The sequence below is a fragment of the Chrysemys picta genome, chromosome 4, assembly GCF_011386835.1.
Source record: "Chrysemys picta bellii isolate R12L10 chromosome 4, ASM1138683v2, whole genome shotgun sequence".
In the NCBI taxonomy this organism is placed as follows: domain Eukaryota; kingdom Metazoa; phylum Chordata; order Testudines; family Emydidae; genus Chrysemys; species Chrysemys picta.
Window position 1 is genome coordinate 26,415,842 of NC_088794.1, and position 18,688 is coordinate 26,434,529.

General features: G+C 50.4%; 1 protein-coding gene and 1 long non-coding RNA gene across 5 annotated transcripts in view; one reads left to right on the forward strand and one right to left on the reverse strand.

Moving 5' to 3' along the window:
* Window positions 1-7,470, forward strand: part of CD6 (CD6 molecule) — a 32,791-nt gene extending 25,321 nt beyond the window's left edge. For both annotated transcript variants that reach the window (XM_065591785.1, XM_065591786.1), the window contains exon 13: window positions 1-7,470. In XM_065591785.1, the coding sequence (XP_065447857.1) occupies window positions 1-98 (98 nt within the window). In that variant the 3' untranslated portion in view covers window positions 99-7,470.
* The window catches only part of LOC122174358 (uncharacterized), a 23,944-nt gene continuing 12,617 nt past the window's right edge, over window positions 7,362-18,688 (reverse strand). Inside the window, exons 2-3 of one of the 3 annotated variants that reach the window (XR_010600431.1) lie at window positions 11,046-11,342; window positions 7,362-9,119 (exon numbers count right to left, since the gene is read on the reverse strand). This is a non-coding gene — a long non-coding RNA (uncharacterized LOC122174358). The other 2 variants (XR_006176067.2, XR_006176068.2) reach the window with 2 other exon arrangements.

Below are 18,688 nucleotides of genomic sequence, written 5' to 3' on the forward strand. Positions count from 1 at the left end.
AGTGGCCGGCTCTCTCCCAGCCGTTGGGGAGCTGTGAGCCTGGGAGCAACGACTCGGAGGGCAGCGATTACGATGATGTCCAAGGCCTGGCATACTAGGAAAGGGACATCACTGCAAGTCTGTGCCTCCAGCCCTCCCTCCTGCCTTCAATACAGTGACAGCAAATCAGTGGGTGATAACTGAACCTCACATCCCTGCACTGAATGTGTTTGATTAGCACAAGGTCAGGCTTGGGGGGAAGGTTTGTCAGCGGGTCCCAGAACCAGGCCTGGACTGACCAGCATTTCCCAGTGCAGACCCTGTGGCTCCAGAAGGGGCTGCACTCCTCTACCAACTGACAGCTCTGACCCTGAGAAATCCACGGAGTCCTTCCCAAGAACATCCCCTTCCCAGCCCACATTCTCTGCTGATGCCCAGCTAGCCCTGACCACTCAGGCCATAAGTGAACCCCTGGTGTCTGGGGAGTGTCCGGGACTCCATCCTCAGTGCTCAGGACACAGGCCAAGCTCTCCAGGATGGCTGCCAGGGTCATGGGCTCTATTCCCAGCCGCGAAAGGTGCTTGGACACACGGTGATGGGCGCAGCACAGAGACCTAGCTGGAGCCCTAGGGATGATAAGGTGGAGGTCAGAAGTCCTAGGGGAGCAGCCAGACTTCTTGGCTCCCTTTCGGACAGTGACTTATGGGGCTGGGTTCAATCCTTGGTATATAGATTCCCCATGGCAATAACCAGTCCCCAGTGATTAACCTGCAGACAGGAACTGGGGTGCTCAGATTCAATGCACAGGGGGTAGCTCCTCCCCCAGGCCTCTGGCTTCATCCCCACTGGGCAGAAGCAGCTAGGAGGGGATGTTCCATAGCTGGGTTCCAGCAATGACTCTTTCCTGTCGGGGGAGACTGTACATCACAGGCCAAGCAGCCTATGAGATCCAAGCCCCTGGCTTTGAGTGGAAGGTCAGCCTGTGGTTGAGGCAGTGCCTGACACTCAAGAAAGCTGGGTTCATAGAATCATAGAATATCAGGGTTGGAAGGGACCTCAAGAGGTCATCTAGTCCAACCCCCTGCTCAAAGCAGGACCAATTCCCAACTAAATCATCCCAGCCAGGGCTTTGTCAAGCCGGGCCTTAAAAACCTCCAAGGAAGGAGACTCCACCACCTCCCTAGGTAACGTATTCCAGTGTTTCACCACCCTCCTAGTGAAATAGTGTTTCCTAATATCCAACCTGGACCTCCCGCACTGGAACTTGAGACCATTGCTCCTAGTTCTGTCATCTGCCACCACTGAGAACAGCCGAGCTCCATCCTCTTTGGAACCCCCCTTCAGGTAGTTGAAGGCTGATATCAAATCCCCCCCTCATTCTTCTCTTCTGGAGACTAAACAATCCCAGTTCCCTCAGCCTCTCCTCATAAGTCATGTGCTCCAGACCCCTAATCATTTTTGTTGCCCTCCGTTGGACTCTTTCCAATTTTTCCAAATCCTTCTTGTAGTGTGGGGCCCAAAACTGGACACAGTATTCCAGATGAGGCCTCACCAATGTCGAATAAAGGGGAACTATCACATTCCTCGATCTGCTGGCAATGCCCCTACTTATACAGCCCAAAATGCCGTTAGCCTTCTTGGCAACAAGAGCACACTGTTGACTCATATCCAGCTTCTCGTCCACTGTGACCCCTAGGTCCTTTTCTGCAGAACTGCTACCTAGCCATTCGGTCCCTAGTCTGTAGCAGTGCATGGGATTCTTCTGTCCTAGGTGCAGGACTCTGCACTTGTTGAACCTCATCAGGTTTTTTTGGGCCCAATCCTCTAATTTGTCTAGGTCCCTCTGTATCCGATCCCTACCCTCTAGTGTATCTACCACGCCTCCTAGTTTAGTGTCATCTGCAAACTTGCTGAGAGTGCAGTCCACACCATCCTCCAGATCATTAATAAAGATATTAAACAAAACCGGCCCCAGGACCAACCCTTGGGGCACTCCGCTTGAAACCGGCTGCCAACTAGACATGGAGCCATTGATCACTACACGTTGAGCCCGACGATCTAGCCAGCTTTCTATCCACCTTACAGTCCATTCATCCAGCCCATACTTCTTTAACTTGGCGGCAAGAATGCTGTGGGAGACCGTATCAAAAGCTTTGCTAAAGTCAAGGAATAACACATCCACTGCTTTCCCCTCATCCACAGAGCCAGTTATCTCATCATAGAAGGCAATTAGGTTAGTCAGGCACGACTTCCCCTTCGTGAATCCATGCTGACTGTTCCTGATCACTTTCCTCTCCTCTAAATGTTTCATAATTGATTCCTTGAGGACCTGCTCCATGATTTTTCCAGGGACTGAGGTGAGGCTGACTGGCCTGTAGTTCCCCGGATCCTCCTTCTTCCCTTTTTTTAAAGATGGGCACTACATTAGCCTTTTTCCAGTCATCTGGGACCTCCCCTGATCGCCATGAGTTTTCAAAAATAATGGCTAATGGCTCTGCAATCTCACCCGCCAACTCCTTTAGCACCCTCGGATGCAGCGCATTCGGCCCCATGGACTTGTGCATGTCCAGTTTTTCTAAATAGTCCCGAACCACTTCTTTCTCCACAGAGGGCTGGTCACCTTCTCCCCATATTGTGCTGCCCAGTGCAGCAATCTGGGAGCTGACCTTGTTCGTGAAGACAGAGGCAAAAAAATCATTGAGTACATTAGGTTTTTCCACATCCTCGGTCACTAGGTTGCCTCCCTCATTCAGTAAGGGGCCCACACTTTCCTTGATTTTCTTCTTGTTGCTAACATACCTGAAGAACCCTTCTTGTTACTCTTAACATCTCTTGCTAACTGCAACTCCAAGTGTGATTTGACCTTCCTGATTTCACTCCTGCATGCCTGAGCAATATTTTTATACTCCTCCCTGGTCATTTGTCCAATCTTCCACTTCTTGTAAGCTTATTTTTTGCGTTTAAGAACAGCAAGGATTTCACTGTTTAGCCAAGCTGGTCGCCTGCCATATTTACTATTCTTTCTACACATCGGGATGGTTTGTTCCTGCAACCGCAATAAGGATTCTTTAAAATACAGCCAGCTCTCCTGGACCTCTTTGCCCTTCATGTTATTCTCCCAGGGGATCCTGCCCATCTGTTCCCTGAGGGAGTCAAAGTCTGCTTTTCTGAAGTCCAGGGTCCGTATTCTGCTGCCCTCCTTTCTTCCTTGTGTCAGGATCCTGAACTTGACCATCTCATGGTCACTGCCTCCCAGGTTCCCATCCACTTTTGCTTCCCCTACTAATTCTTCCCTGTTTGTGAGCAGCAGGTCAAGAAAAGCTCTGCCCCTAGTTAGTTCCTCCAGCACTTGCACCAGGAAATTGTCCCCTACACTTTCCAAAAACTTCCTGGATTGTCTGTGCACTTCTGTATTGCTCTCCCAGCAGATATCTGGGTGATTAAAGTCTCCCATGAGAACCAGGACCTGCGATCTAGCAACTTCTGCTAGTTGCCAGAAGACAGCCTCGTCCACCTCATCCCCCTGGTCTGGTGGTCTATAGCAGACTCCAACCACGACATCACCCTTGTTGCTCACACTTCTCAACTTTATCCAGAGACTCTCAGGTTTTTCTGCAGTTTCATACCGGAGCTCTGAGCAGTCATACTCCTCTCTTACATACAACGCAACTCCCCCACCTTTTCTGCCCTGCCTGTCCTTCCTGAACAGTTTATATCCATCCATGACAGTACTCCAGTCATGTGAGTTATCGCACCAAGTCTCTGTTATTCCAATCGCATCATAGTTCCCTGACTGTGCCAGGACTTCCAGTTCTCCCTGCTTGTTTCCCAGGCTTCTTGCATTTGTGTATAGGCACTTAAGATAACTCATCCCTCTTTCTCAGCATGAGACAGGAGTCCTCCCCTCTTGCGCTCTCCTGCTTGTGCTTCCTCCCAGGATCCCATTTCCCCACTTACCTCAGGGCTTTGGTCTCCTTCCCCCGGTGAACCTAGTTTAAAGCCCTCCTCACTAGGTTAGCCAGCCTGCTGGCGAAGATGCTCTTCCCTCTCTTCGTTAGGTGGAGCCCGTCTCTGCCTAGCACTCCTCCTTCTTGGAACACCATCCCATGGTCGAAGAATCCAAAGCCTTCTCTCCGACACCACCTGTGTAGCCATTCGTTGACTTCCACGATTCGTCGGTTTCTACCCAGGCCTTTTCCTTGCACAGGGAGGATGGACGAGAACACCACTTGCGCCTCAAACTCCTTTATCCTTCTTCCCAGAGCCATGTAGTCTGCAGTGATCCGCTCAAGGTCATTCTTGGCAGTATCATTGGTGCCCACGTGGAGAAGCAGGAAGGGGTAGCAATCCAAGGGCTTGATGAGTCTCAGCAGTCTCTCCGTCACATAGTGTATCCTAGCTCCTGGCAAGCAGCAGACCTCTCGGTTTTCCCGGTCGGGGTGGCAGATAGATGACTCAGTCCCCCTGAGGAGGGAGTCCCCGACCACCACCACCCTCCTCCTCCTCTTGGGAGTGGTGGTCGTGGAACCCCCATCCCTAGGACAGTGCATCTTTTGCCTTCCAATCGGTGGAGTCTCCTTCTGCTCCCTTCCCTCAGATGGGTCATCTAGTCCACTCTCCGCATTAGTACCTGTAGAGAGAACATGGAAACGATTGCTCACGTGTATCTCCATTGCTGGTGCATGGACGCTCCTCTTTCTCCTTCTGGAGGTCACATGCTGCCAAACCTCTTCACAATCCTTCTGTCTCTGCTGCGCCTGCTCTGAATCTTCAGAACATTGTGGCCGTAGAAGCATCTCCTGACGTCTGTCCAGGAAATCTTCATTTTCCCTTATGCAACGCAGAGTTGATACTTGTTTCTCCAGCCCTCGAACCTTCTCTTCCAATATGGAGACCAGCTTGCACTTTGTACAGACAAAGTCGCTTCTGTCCTGTGGAAGAAAGACAAACATGGCACAATCTGTGCAGGTTACAACAGCTGATCACTCACCTTCCATATCACCGTCCTCTTAAGAGCTTCCTCAGCTGTTGCAGGAACTACTCAGAGAAACCTGCAGATGAAAGCCTCAGTGCGCTCTCCCCACGCGAACTCCCAGGCAAACCCCTGCTGTTAGCCTCTGCTGTTCGCCGCTCAGCTGGTTCGCTGCTGACTGCCCTTATATACCAGTCAGGCCCACTCAAGGCCCACCTGGAACAAAGCACTCCCAATTCACACTTTTCAAACAAACAAGCAAGCAATCAGGCACACGGTCAAACTGACCAACTGTCCCAGCAGCAGGCACTCAGATACTCACCAACACAGCCCCCCTAATGCAGCACTTAGCGTACCTCCTCTTGGACAGCTCCCAGGCAAACTCCCTCTGTTAGCCTCTGGTTGCATCCCTGGCCTTGCTGCTACCTCGCTGTTGGAGTGCGGCCAAGTAGGGTGACCAGACAGCAAGTGTGAAAAATCAGGACAAGGGTGGGGAGTAATATGAGCCTATATAAGAAAAAGACCCAAAAATCGGGACTGTCCCTATAAAATCGGGACAGCTGGTCACCCTACGGCCAAGTCACCGCCCCCATCCCTCAGTTTCCCTGTTGGAGATGGGGATCATGGTGCCCCGTGCGAGTCTGCATTAATGGAACAGCGTTGAGATCCTGAGATAGAAGGTGCTGTCAATGGGCAAAATATCCTCTGAAGAACTGTGGGTGATGGATGAGGCCATGGAGGATGGTTCTTCCCTCTCCCCCAAGCAAGGGGCTGCTGGCAGTGCCAGCGGATTCACAGCTACTGCCCATGCTGTACCCGCCTCCAAAGCTGTCACTGGAGAGAAGAGGCTGGCTCCAACCTTCTATGGAGGGCTAAGGCTTTTAGGGATTTTTTTTTCCCTTGGAAAGTGTAGGTGAAAATGGAAAAAAAAAATTCATCAACATTTTTCTCTGAGATCTTCCTAGGTTTTCATTGAACAGAATCATTATCTTTCCCCTCACGAAACCCCAAACCTTTCAACAGAACCGGTCTCTGCTGGGGGAAAGCCCTTTTTGCACCAAAAGAAACGTGTTGACAGGAGAATTCTGAGCAGCTGTAAGAGTGAGAATGAGAGGCTCTGGGTTGCTTTCACTGGGGAACCCCGAGCGGCCAGAACTGTAAAGGTTCCCTGCAGTTACTTGTTGATCCTCCCCACAGCCCTGCCAGGTGGCTGAGGAGTCCGATCTCCATTCTTCACGGGGGGAAAGCAAGGCACGGCTAGATGAAATGACTTGATCAAGGACACCCAACAAGTCCGTTGCAGCTCCTAGCCCTATGCTTGTTCCTCCAGCCCCCTGGGACACTGCTTCTGTGGTTTGCGCGGGGGCATTTTATTTAGCTAACAATTTCCTGCAACGTGGACTGGGACCCTGAATTGGAACCTTCCCCTCCAGTCCTGGAGTGGGGGCGGGGTGGGGGGAGAGGAGAGGAGAGCTGCATGGAAGGATGGCAATAATGAATGTATCTTCCAGGATCTGGGAGCACAAGCACTGCGTAAATAGTGGAGCAGCATGTGGCTGCCGCGTGCGGCCGCTCCCTCGCTCTCCTGTGCGGCAGCATCATTGCAAGGCATGTTGTGAGATTAAAAGGCTTTGACTAGAGGGGCTGGAAGGAGAATCTTTTTATTTAAGCTTTTAAGAATGGTGGCTGTGGGGTCAGAGTAAAATTCCAGGCCAGATCCCAGCTGGTGTAAAGCGGTGTCTCGTCATTGGAATCCATGGGGCCAGATCCCACATGGGCAGTGTTAATTGCCATCAGTGGAGGATCTGGCCCTTAGTGTGTTTGTGAGAGAGAGAAGCCTAATTTATAGCCAGGCTGCCTGTCAGCCTGTGATACCCCAGGGGCATCACCATGCACCAGGCCCTGGAGCTCCTCCCAGATTCACTCTGGGTCAGACCTCTGGACCTGTGTCACCTTTGCGTTGGGTTGTCAGATCATTACACCAGGGACTGGGGTCACAGAATGTAACTGTAACAATGCTGGTTCTGGCGGGACCCAACTGAGAGCATCAATTCAGGACAAATTGCTTAAAGCAGGGCAGTTACAGCCCAAGGCTGGGGTTTTTATGCACACCAAGGCAAACCAAACCAGTCAAAGAGAGAAGACTTTGGTTTTACCCCACTGGCTAACCACAAGTCACACAAGCAATTCCCTTAGACACTCCAGTTTCCCAGTATCACCACCAGTGCCACTCGTTATGGGGACAACTGGTTATGAAAACCAATGCCCCAGTAAAAGAAAAAAAGGTTCTCTCAATCCCAAAGGACCAAGCCCCAGACCCAGGTCAATATACAAATCAGATGTTACCCACAAATCACACTGTTGCCAAACCTTTAGAATCTAAAATCTAAAGGTTTATTCATAAAAGGAAAAAGATAGAGATGAGAGCTAGAATTGGTTAAATGGAATTAATTACATACAGTAATGGCAAAGTCTTGGTTCAGGCTTGTAGCAGTGATGGAATAAACTGCAGGCTCAAATCAAGTCTCTGGAGTACATCCACAACTGGGATGGGTCATCAGTCCTTTGTGTAGAGCTTCCGTTTGTAGCAAAGTCCCTCCAGAGGTAAGAAGCAGGATTGAAGACAAGATGGAGATGAGGCATCAACCTTATATAGTCTTTTCCAGGTGTAAGAAAACCTCTTTGTTCTTACTGTGGAAAATTACAGCAAAATGGAGTTTGGAGTCACATGGGCCAGTCCCTGCATACTTTGCTGAGTCACAAGGTGTATCTGCCTTCTCTCAATGGGTCAATTGTATAGCTGATGGTCCTTAATAGGTCATCAAGCAGGCTAGGCAGAGCTGACACCAACTTGTCTGGGGTGTCACCCAGAAGCATAGCTTAAATTCCAAATACAGACAATATAGAGCCAATATTCATAACTTCAACTACAAAAATGATACACACATATAGACAGCATAATCATACCCAGAAATCATAACCTCTCCATAGACCCCTTACACGACAACCTTTATACAGTATTTTCTGCAAATATATAACTGTGGTCGCAACAGTGATCTATACGGTTACATATTATGTCAATAATGTCACACCCTCATTCCTGAGCTGCGCCGTGTTTGAGCAGGACTGGGCCCAGGTAAGTTCTGCCTCAGAGAAGATGCACTTGTTTGCCATCCAATCCTCTGGGCTAACTCCACTTCCCATTGGGAACAGGGCTTGATCCATAAAAATAGCTTCTAGGCGGTAACAGAAAGGAGGTACTGTTACCCTGAAAGAGGCCCTTCAGCTCACCCAAGCACTAATTCCCTTACCACCCCCTGCCTGACAGCGAATCCAGCAGTGACTGATACCAACAAGGTCATTCTGAAGTGAATCGGTTAATACTGAGCTTAGAATAAACACCAGAGCCCACAGCTTCTCTCTGCTAATGGAGGCCAAGGCAGTCCCACTACTGCCACCAACTTCCAGGACTTCAGCCTCAGTCTCACAATATGTGGGGTCAGGAGCGCCGCCAGCTTTTCTGCCGCCCTAGGCAGCGGAAGGTCCCACCCCAAAATGCCAACCCCCCTTAACAGAGGCGGCGGAAGGTCCCGCCGCCGAAATACCGCTGCGGTCGCCGCCCCCCAAATCATAGTGCCCTAGGCGACCGCCTAGGTTGTCTAATGGGTTGCGCCGGCCCTGTGTGGGGTTTTCCTCCAAGCTCCTGGTCTCATGTGATTTTGGGGAGTGTCTCAGCTTTTCTTTACAAATAAAAGTAGGTCTTTGGCCCTCTTGGGTGTGGAGAAAACCTTAGAGGAATCCCAAAGGCTCAGAAAGCAGAAGGCAAAGAAAAAGAAGCCAACATTTAATAGAGTAGCTTAAAAATCATGAGATCTAAGAAGAAAATCTTGTGATTATTTTTGGAGCCTGCCTCATGATGTGCTGAACACTTGGGGTTGGCCATGCTCTCTCTGCCAGAGGGAGATCTCGGCTTATCAAAGTTAAGGATTAAATAGTCCTGCTCATCATTATACACATTGTAGGGATATCCACTGGAGAACAGCTACCAGCTGTTACTTAGAGGTGGTCAGATGCCAGCTCAGGTAATTGCAGCTCGGCCTTGTTAATTTCTCCCCAGTGGTTTGAGCTACAGCAGTTGAACTCCTCCTGGGTGTATAGCCAACTCTCCCTGGAGAGAGAGAGAGAAAGAGGCCAAATGTTCAAGTCCTTTCCTAAACTGTCTGATTTGATCTACTGCTTTAGCATCCTCAGGGAAGAATGATCCCTTCACAGGCAATATCCAAGCTACCAGATGTGCTAGAACAGGGAATGTTTGCAAGCAAGATACAAACCCAGTTTGCAGAGCTCACTCCCATCTCCCTTCCTCTCAGTGTTGAGTCTCTGCAAAATAAATGTAAGAAGAGACTTCACCTCAGGTATAAACGACATGTGGCATGGGGACCCAGAGAAAGGGGCTTTAACAAACATGGGCTATCCTGCCACATGGGTCGTAGATCTCGTCAATATGAACGTGCCGGTTTTATATCATCGCTTTACAACAGAACTGCACGTCAAGTCACCTAGCAGAGAAAGCCCAGGCTCCAGAGGAGTGTCCACGTGGGGCCAGACTGATATCGTACAGTACATCTCTTGCTTGTAGGACTTATGCTGAATGTCAGCCGAAGGGGCTGTCCACCAGTTGAGTATGTTCAGCTGATGTGTGGGCAGGATCTGAATCTCTCCTATTCAGAATGAAGTACAACGATGTGTGTGCAACAATGCACCACACAACTAGAATTGGATGTGGGTTTTTTTCCAGTTTTTTTTTTCTGCCCAAACATGCATTTTTCAGGGTCCAACGCTATTCTTCAAATTCAACAGAGAGTTTCGAATGGGGAATTATTTTTTTTTTGATGCGTTGAAATGTTTTGTTTCACTCTTTTTGTGTTGAAACAGCATTTCCAGTGTACAGTCAGCCAGTTTAAAAAAATAAAACTCAAAAAGGCTGACAAACATCTTGTGATATGGGTAGTGGGGCCTAGGGGTTGCTCCACCCCCATGATAGGGAGTGGCCCTTTAAGATTTTGGGAGGTCTAAGGCAGACAAGGACCTAAGAGATAGTGATAGAGAGAAAGTAGTGTTTGGAAGGCAGGGTTGCCGCCTCTGAGGCACAGAAAAACTGGCCACTGGCTCTGGCCCACTTCCCCAGCCTGACCTCTCAGGCTCTGCTCCCCAGCAGTCTGACCATTCTGGCCCATGAACCCCTACACCCATCCCCTCCCAAGAGCCTCAGTCCTTGAGGGAGCCCCCCTACCATCCCTTCTCAGGAGCCCCTGTGTTCTACAACACTCTCCACCAGCAGGGAGAGCCTTGCCCTCTGGGTCCCATTTCCCAACTGGTCCCCAATGCCAAGAGGCCTGGCATGCTGCACACACGCAGAATGAGACCCAGGTGCTGGCTGGGCCAGGGCATGCCCCAGCCGTGACATGCGCAGCCAATAGTTAAGACCACTGAGCACGTGCCCACATGCACGCAGCAAGAAAACCAGCGCATTAGATCTTTTGACCAGTGTGACATACCAGGATACAATACAGACTAATAATTAGCGGTGTTACTCCTGCCCTCTAGCCTGGGGTTACAATGCTTTGCTGCGGTAGCCTCCATCTTGGACTGCTGACAAACAGTCTCCCTCATGCAAGTCACTTCCAGCTATGGCTGTGTGTGTGCTGCAGTCACACCTTGGCTCTTACCAGCCTGGGTTATACTGCAGGACGACCCCCAACTCATTCACAGTCTTAGATTTCCCCCCAGTTATATGTCCTGTACTGTCCAACCCTCTCCTGGACAATACAAGTTTATATAAGGTTCATTATTGCTTTAATAGAAATAATATGCACACATCTTGTTACACCAAATGGAGTTTCCCAAACACTTCAATTTAAACACACTGGATTAGATAATACAATAAAACAAGTTTATTAATTACATAGAGAGATTTTTTGAATACAAGTAATGAGACATAAAAGTCAGAAATGGTTACAAGAAAAATAAAGATGAAATGCAACTAGTGCCTAACGCAACAAATTATGTTAAATTCAAAGTAAAATTTTCTCACCTCATGCTCTCAGCTGTCTTACTGACCAAACTTCTTAGGAACTTCTCAGGATCCCTTCCCCAGTTCAATGGCTGCTTTCTTTGTCACTTCTGGTACCATGAATGCAATGGGCAGGAAGAGAGATGGGGGATGTCTTGGGGTGTTTGTCCCTCCTTTTTATAGTGTCTGTCCTGCTTTTAAAAAACATTTCCAACTGAGCTTCAGGAGACAACGAGTCTATAGGGAAGGATGTTCCCTGCTGCTTTTCCTCACCTGTTGGAGCGTCTTGTTTCCCTTCCTGCTTGATTATTCTTGTTACTGTTTAAATACAAAGTAAGCAGAGCACACTGTTTGAGACAGGCTTGTTTGCCAACCTCTGTTTGGAACATGTGTTAAGAGCATCATAGAAAGGAATACTATAACTTCATGTACAATGTTGCCCCACACATTTTATGAGGACAATAATGACCAGCAAATTATGAGTTTTCAAATGATACCTCATAAGGCATACTTTGTACGAATATTGTTACAATAGTGTGTAGGGTGGGACACAGGGATACATTCTGTCACAACCAGAAACCATCAAGGCAGTAGAAAAAACAGCCAGGCTGGTCAAAAACTGGCCAAGTAGCACCCCTTTTAGCAGGAAATCCTGTTACTGTTTCTTTAAGGGTCCAGGACCTTTCAGAGTAGACGGGGCATAGCACCCCTCTCTCCCAGTCAATTGGAATGAGCTTTGGGAAGGGGACCAATATGTATGCTGCCTCTTCCCTTATACAGCAGGGGAGACACTGGTAGGAGAGGGGTGGTGTGCTGGACCTCACAAGCCTGAAGGGGAAAGGGCTGACAGAAGGGCCAGCTGGAGGAGAAGCTGGCTAAAGGCCTGCACTTGACCTCAGTGAGAAACCAGCTCTAGCAGGAAGGTTGGAGGAGCTCTGAGCTAAGGAGAGAGCTAATAACTGCCAGAAGTGCAGCCCAGTCACCGGAGAGGTGGACTTGAGGATGCTCCTCAGCAGCTGGCTGGGAAGAAGCTGTGTGAGGAGACAGCTCCAGGGCAGGAGCTGTGGAGCCTGCAGCCCGAGAGAGATGCCGACAACCAGGGAGAAGGTAAGAGCACAATACTGATAGTATTCTATTATCACATTTACACATCAAAACATAGACAAAGTCCGAAAAAAACAACAACATTCAGCAGGTAGAATTATGGGTAAGCTGATATCATTGATGCAAATTAAGCTTGGCAGGGCTGGATTCCCCCTCCTCTCTGCCCTCCGCCCCAGAGGAAGCAGTGAGTTGCTTGTAAACATTCACACTCTGATTTCCTTGCGGCCGGCATTTTCTTTGTTTGAGCTCAGTCCAAAGGTTGATATTTCTGGAAAGCTAATGGAAAAATTGGTGTGCTGTCATTAAATTATCTGATGGGGTGGAAGGGAGGAATTCATTTTCCCCAGATGTTCCTACTAGAAAAATAAAAAATGACTTATTCTAGCTTCAAACTTGGCTTGCTTTAGAGAGCTCACTGGAGAAAGGAAAACAATCCAAGTTGGAAGGAAATCAGCAGCTTTAAAGTTCTGAGAGTGTAAAGATAAGCTGCTTGGGACTTTTTCTTTTTCATAGATTCCAAGGCCAGAAAGGACCATTGTGATAATCTAGTCTGACCTCCTGAATAATACAGGCTATAGAAGTTCCCCAAAATGATTTCTAGAGCAGATCTGTTAGAAAAACATGCCACCTTGATTTTAAAATTGTCAGTGATGGAGAATCCACCACAGTCCTTGCTAAATTGTTCCAGTGGTTAATTACTAATTGTTAAAAATTTACATCTTATTTCCAGTCTGAATTTATTCAGCTTCAGCTTCCAGCCATCAGATCATGTTATACTTTTATCTGCTAGACTGAAGAGGCCATTATTAAATATTAGTTCCCCATGTAGATACTTGTAGACTGTAATCAAGTCACTCCTTAACTCTTTGTTAAGCTAAATAGATTGACTCAAGGACCTCAATCACTATAAGGCAGGTTTTCTAATTCTTTAATCATCCTTGTGGCTTGTCTCTGCACCTTCTCCAATTTATCAATATCCATTGAATTGTGGGCACCAGAACTGGACCCATTATTCCAGCAACAGTTGCACAGTGCCAAATACAGAGGTTAAATAACCTCACTACTCCTACTGGAGATTTTTGGTTTATGGTGGCACCATTATCTAAAGCAGTTTGGAATGCTATGAGCCAGATCCCTGGCCCTTTGTCCTGCTCAGACAAGGCGAAGAAGCCAGAAACCTGCCTTAAAGGAGGAGCTAGGGATTCATGTACTGTAAGGGAAACCCCAGGTGGCAAAGAATCAGCCATGCCAGCTCCTCCCCACCTGTTCCCCATGTTAGAGGTACGAAGCGGTCTTGATAGGGATAGGAGACAGTGGGACCAATAGCCTCTGTAGAGGACCATTCTTACTGGCAGAGCCATCCCTAGGGTATGGCAAATCGGGGCAACTGCCCTGGGCCCTGCGCTTTGTGGGGGCCCGCACTTTGTAAGGAGGCGGGCGGGGAGGTGAGGTGGGAGACAGGCAGGTGAGTGAGGGGAGCAAGGAGGAGCCCCCCTACCAACCTCCCATTCCCCCAGTGCCTCCTGCCTGCCTGTTGGCCCCATCAATCAGCACCTCCCCCTCCCTCCCAGCACCTACCACCAATCAGCTGTTTTGTGGTGTCTGGAGGTGCTGAGGGGGGGATGAGCAAGGACACAGTGCACTCGGGGGAGGAGGTGGAACTGGGCAAGGAAGAGGCGGGGCGGGGGTGGGGACTTGGGGGAAGGGATGGAGTGGGGGCGGGGCCTGGGGGAGAACCCCCCAGCAGATAGAAACTCGATGCCTATGTCCTGGGCCTCGCACCCCCGTAGGGACAGCCCTGCTTACTGGTGTCATTTAGAGCAGCCTTTAGGCTGCTCCAAGCTACACAAGGGGCTTAAACAACCCCCCACAACCAGCAGCTGGTCCCAGGATCACTGGAGCAGAAAGATGGCTTACACTAGAGCCACCTTTTCTCATCTCCCCCACCCAATAGTGCTGTGCATAGCTCAGCCATCACCAGAGATCTGGCCTAGTATGTGCATAGCAAAGGTTGCCTGAGTTAAAGATACCATGGTTAAGGACAGAAGGCCTCTGTTCAGGGTGGACTGTTGCTAAATTGATTGATAGCACTCAGGTTGTTCCCAAGCATTTAGCAAAGGTTTTCTTTTTCCTCAAATTCCATCCCCCCACCCCACGGAAATGTAATACCAAAATGAGTGTTAATGGCAAGGAACCAGAAGATGGGTCCCAATTCAACAAACAAGGACTCGTTGCCAACACACAGCTCCATTTCTAGCCTTTCCCTTTATTAAATGCAAAGCATAGGTGCGGAATTACAGGGGAAAACATAGGCCATCAGACAGCAGAGTCACCTTTACCAGCGATGCACTGAACATTTAGCAGACGATGAAATGTGCACTGCTAGTTTTTACCTTGTCTCTATCCCCCTCCACATAGACACACGAAGCCCCCCCTCTCTCCCCAGTCATTGTGTAACCGTCACAGGATGCGGTTTCCACTTTCACTGTCGCCCGCCGGCCAGCGTGTGTAATAGCTGTGCTGTGCCATGCAGAAGCTTGGTTGAGTCTGTTCCCGACTAGGGACAATAAGGAGATCCAGACTCTCATGTTGATCAGTATTAGCACCTCCAGGGTCCAAATTAGCAAGGTGCATGGGCTGCTGAGCCCTCTCATCTCTCCCTGGGACCTATGGGCAGGGCCAGCTCTAACTTTTTTACTGCCCCAAGCAGCAAAAAAAAGCGCCGCCCCGCCGAGCCCCCCCTGCCGAGTGCCGCACCGCCGGAAACCCCCCCCCCCGAGCGCCGCGCCCCGCGCCGCCCCCCCGCCGAGCGCCGTGCCGCTGGAACCTCCCCCCTTAGCGCTGCCCCCCCCACCGCCCCCCTGCCGAGCGCCGCACCGCCGGAGCGCCCCCCAGCCCCGCGGAATGCTGCGCCGCGCTGCCCCCCCACCCCAAGATTGGCTGCCCCTTACCAGGTGCCGCCCCAAGCATGTGCTTGGTTGCCTGGTGCCTGGAGCCGGCCCTGCCCATGGGAATTGAGGGCACTCAGCGCTTCAAAGGGTTAACCCCCTGGTTGGCATTACTCTGGCTCTACCATGACTCTACAGAACTAGCCCTGCCCTGGAGGAGTCCCCTCCTCCCCTGCTCCTAGGTGATCTGGCTGCACATTTGTGGAATTAGCAATTTAGGGGCTGATCTAAAGCAACACTGAACTCAATGGGAGTCTATCCAATCAACTTCAAAGGGATTAGGATCAAGGCCTCTCAGAAGAAGCATGACAGTCAGAAATTCCCTCAGCCGTTCCTGCCATCTACAGGCCAAGCTAAGAAAAAGCAACATCCCTTTTATGCTTTCACACACTAAGGTTGAGCCTGGATTGGCATTATAACCTTAACTTCCTATCCCTGCTGCTCTGCTAGGTGTGAGCTCCACTCCCCCTCCCCATCTGCCAGTGCTTTACCCACATGTTGTCTATCTGCCCCAAGCAGGGTTGAAGAACATGGCAGTAAAAAGACCAGCAGTTGACCTGATACTTGCGGAGGCTGTAAGAAATATGGCAGTGCAACCTCAGCCCTCTGCTTGTAGCTATGCTGTTTAAAATCCTTCCAGCCCAGCTGTAGCAACCTAATCTCATTCCTTTCCAGCCTTTACTAGCAGGGGAAGAAAGCAGAATTGCAATACAATGCAGTGCACTACAGCTGCCACAATACACGTTAACACCATCTAATGTACTGCATTATAATGGATTATGATCAAAAGCATCGCAATACACTGCAGCATAGTGCAAGCCAATGCATTGAAAAGATACGTTACACAGTAATGTGTTCTATTGCACCACATTCTAGTGTTCTAATCCAGGGCAGATGGTGTATATGTTTTCCCATATACACCATCAAACTCACTGATCTACAAGCAGGGCCGGCTCCAGGGTTTTGGCCGCCCCAAGCAGTGAAAAAAAAAACAAAAAAAACCGCGATCGCGATCTGCGGCGGCAACTCGGCAGAAGGTCCTTCACTCCGAGCGGGAGTGAGGGACTGTCCGCCGAATTGCCGCCGAATAGCTGGACCTGCCGCCCCTCTCCGGAGTGGCCGCCCCAAGCACCTACTTGCCAAGCTGGTGCCAGGAGCCGGCCCTGTCTACAAGACAGAGCCCTGTAATACAGGATCCAGTACAGAAAACTGCATTACATGGCAAAGCTATGCCAACATTAAGGTTGAGTGTGTAATCTTAACTCTGACTCCTCCCACCCCACCCATGCATCTGCCACATTAGAGCATGGTCTGTATTTCCAGGATCACAGACTATTTCTCACATTGTGTGGGATTAGGGTACCTGCGGACAAGAGCGGCAGGTGGAGCCTCCTCACCCCTCCCCCGCTCGGCTAGGACCCGGACCTGCTGACTGCTTCCGGGGAACGCACAGCGCGGTGCTAGGACAGGCAGGCAGCCTGCCTTATCCCGCCCGCTGTGCTGCTGACCAGGAGCCGCCCAAGGAAAGCCCACGCTCCAACCCTGAGCCCCAGTCTCCTGCCCCAGCCCCAAACCCCCCAAAACCGGGAGCACCCTCTTGCACCCCAAACCCCACATCCCCAGCCCCACCCCAGAGCCAGCACCCCCACCCCAGAACCCTCACCCCGTCTCACACCCCAACCTCCTGCCTCAACCCGCAGCCCCCTCCCGCACTCCAAATCCCTTGGCCCCAACTCACAGTCTGGAGCCCCATCCTGGACCCCAAACCCCTCATCCCCAACCCCGCCCCAGCGTTCACACCGGCAGCCAGAGCCCTCACCCCCTCCTGCACCCCAACTCCCTGCCCCAGCTCAGAACCCGATCCCATACCCTGAACCCCTCATTTCTGGCCCCATCCCAAAGCCCCAGTTAGAGACCTCACGCCCTCCCACACCCCAACCCTCTACCCCAGCCCAGTGAATGAGGGTGGGGGAGAGTGAGAGAGGGGGAATGTAGTGAGCGGGGGCGGGGCCTCAGGGAAGCAGCAGGACCTTGGGGGAAGGGGCGGGGCTAGGATGTTCGGTTTTGTGTGACTAGAAAGTTGACAACCCTAGTGGGGTGGTCCCAATCCCGAGAACCCCTGCACTAGGCCTTAAAAGGAAGAATGGAGAAAGATCTCCAACCCAGCTCTGTGATCGCCTGAGCAAAGCTGTCCCAGGTGTTTCATGTACCGTGTGCTGGATAATAACAGGAGAGGACTCATTGTTTCTAAAACTAAAGAGAGTCTTTATTAAGAGAACTACTTCCAGAAATGTTGCTACTGCAGCTAGTATTCCAACCATGTGCATGCAGACCCAACTTCCTGGTGTCTCCTCCAAAATTCTTCCCTCCTGCAACTTGTGCTTCTCCCATCAAGTTCCACACAGGTTGACATCAGGCAGCTGTGGAGTTGCATAGATTCAAAGGCCAGAAGGGACTGTTGTCAGGGCCGGCTTTAGGAAGTGCGGGGCCCAATTTGAACAGTTTTGACGGGGCCCCGGTAAAAAAACTCGTGGGGCTTGTACTCACTGGGCGGCACTCCTAGTCTTCGGCAGTGGGTCCTTCACTCACTCCGGGTCTTCAGCGGCACTGAAGGACCCGCTGCCGAAGTGCTGCCGAAGACCCGGAGCGCCACCAGGTGAGTAAAAATTAAAAAGGAGCCTCTAGCCAGGGAAGGGATTCTCGGCCATTTCTCCCCCTCCCCCCCACTCCCCGGCAGCCCTGCCACTGGGTGCGGGGCCCTCTTAGGCGCGGGGCTCGATTCGGAGGAATTGGTGGAATTGGCCTAAAGCCGGCCCTGACTGTTGTGATCATCTAGTCTGACCTCCCGTATAACACAGACCTTCCCCAAAATAATCCCTAGAGCAGATCTTTTAGACAAACATCCAATTTTCATTTACAAATTGTCAGTGATGGAGAATCCACCCCGACCCTTAGCAAATTGTTCCAGTGGCTAATTACTCCCACTTTAAAATGTATTCCTTAATCGCAGTCTGAATTTGTCTAGCTTCAGCTTCCAGATATTGGATCATGTTCTATCTTTCTCTGCTCCCCTTCTGCTAAGGGGGACGGGCGTCACTTGCTGCTCTCTTTAAAAGCATATAAATTAACGCCCCCTTGACGCCTGTGGAGCCCTCACTGAAGACATCTACTGTACCGGAGTAGTTAGGATTAATTAGGGGTTAGAATGGAAACTGTTGTGCAGCCTTAACTATGGCAGGTGGCACGCAATGCCCCGTTATAGCAACACCATATTCACCTTAAGGCGGTGCATGCTAATGAACTGCAGCCAAGTGCAATACAGCAAAGTACCATGCAGTGCATTAGAATCAATGACCAGCTCGCTCTCTGTCCAGGATTTTCCACCAGCCCCATCACTATGGCACCTGAGCACATAAGACTACACACCCAGCAGAATACATCACAGTGCTGTAGGCCAAGGGAGCTGTTTCCACTGGAAACCTAAGCCCTGATATGGATCTCCCCTTTCCATGCCCTCAGCTCTTTTATCAGCTCCATCTGTGGGTTTCCATTTCCCTCCCCGGTGGTACCATCCCCCTGTTGTGTGTGCTGGGAGAGGAGTTCATTTCCTCT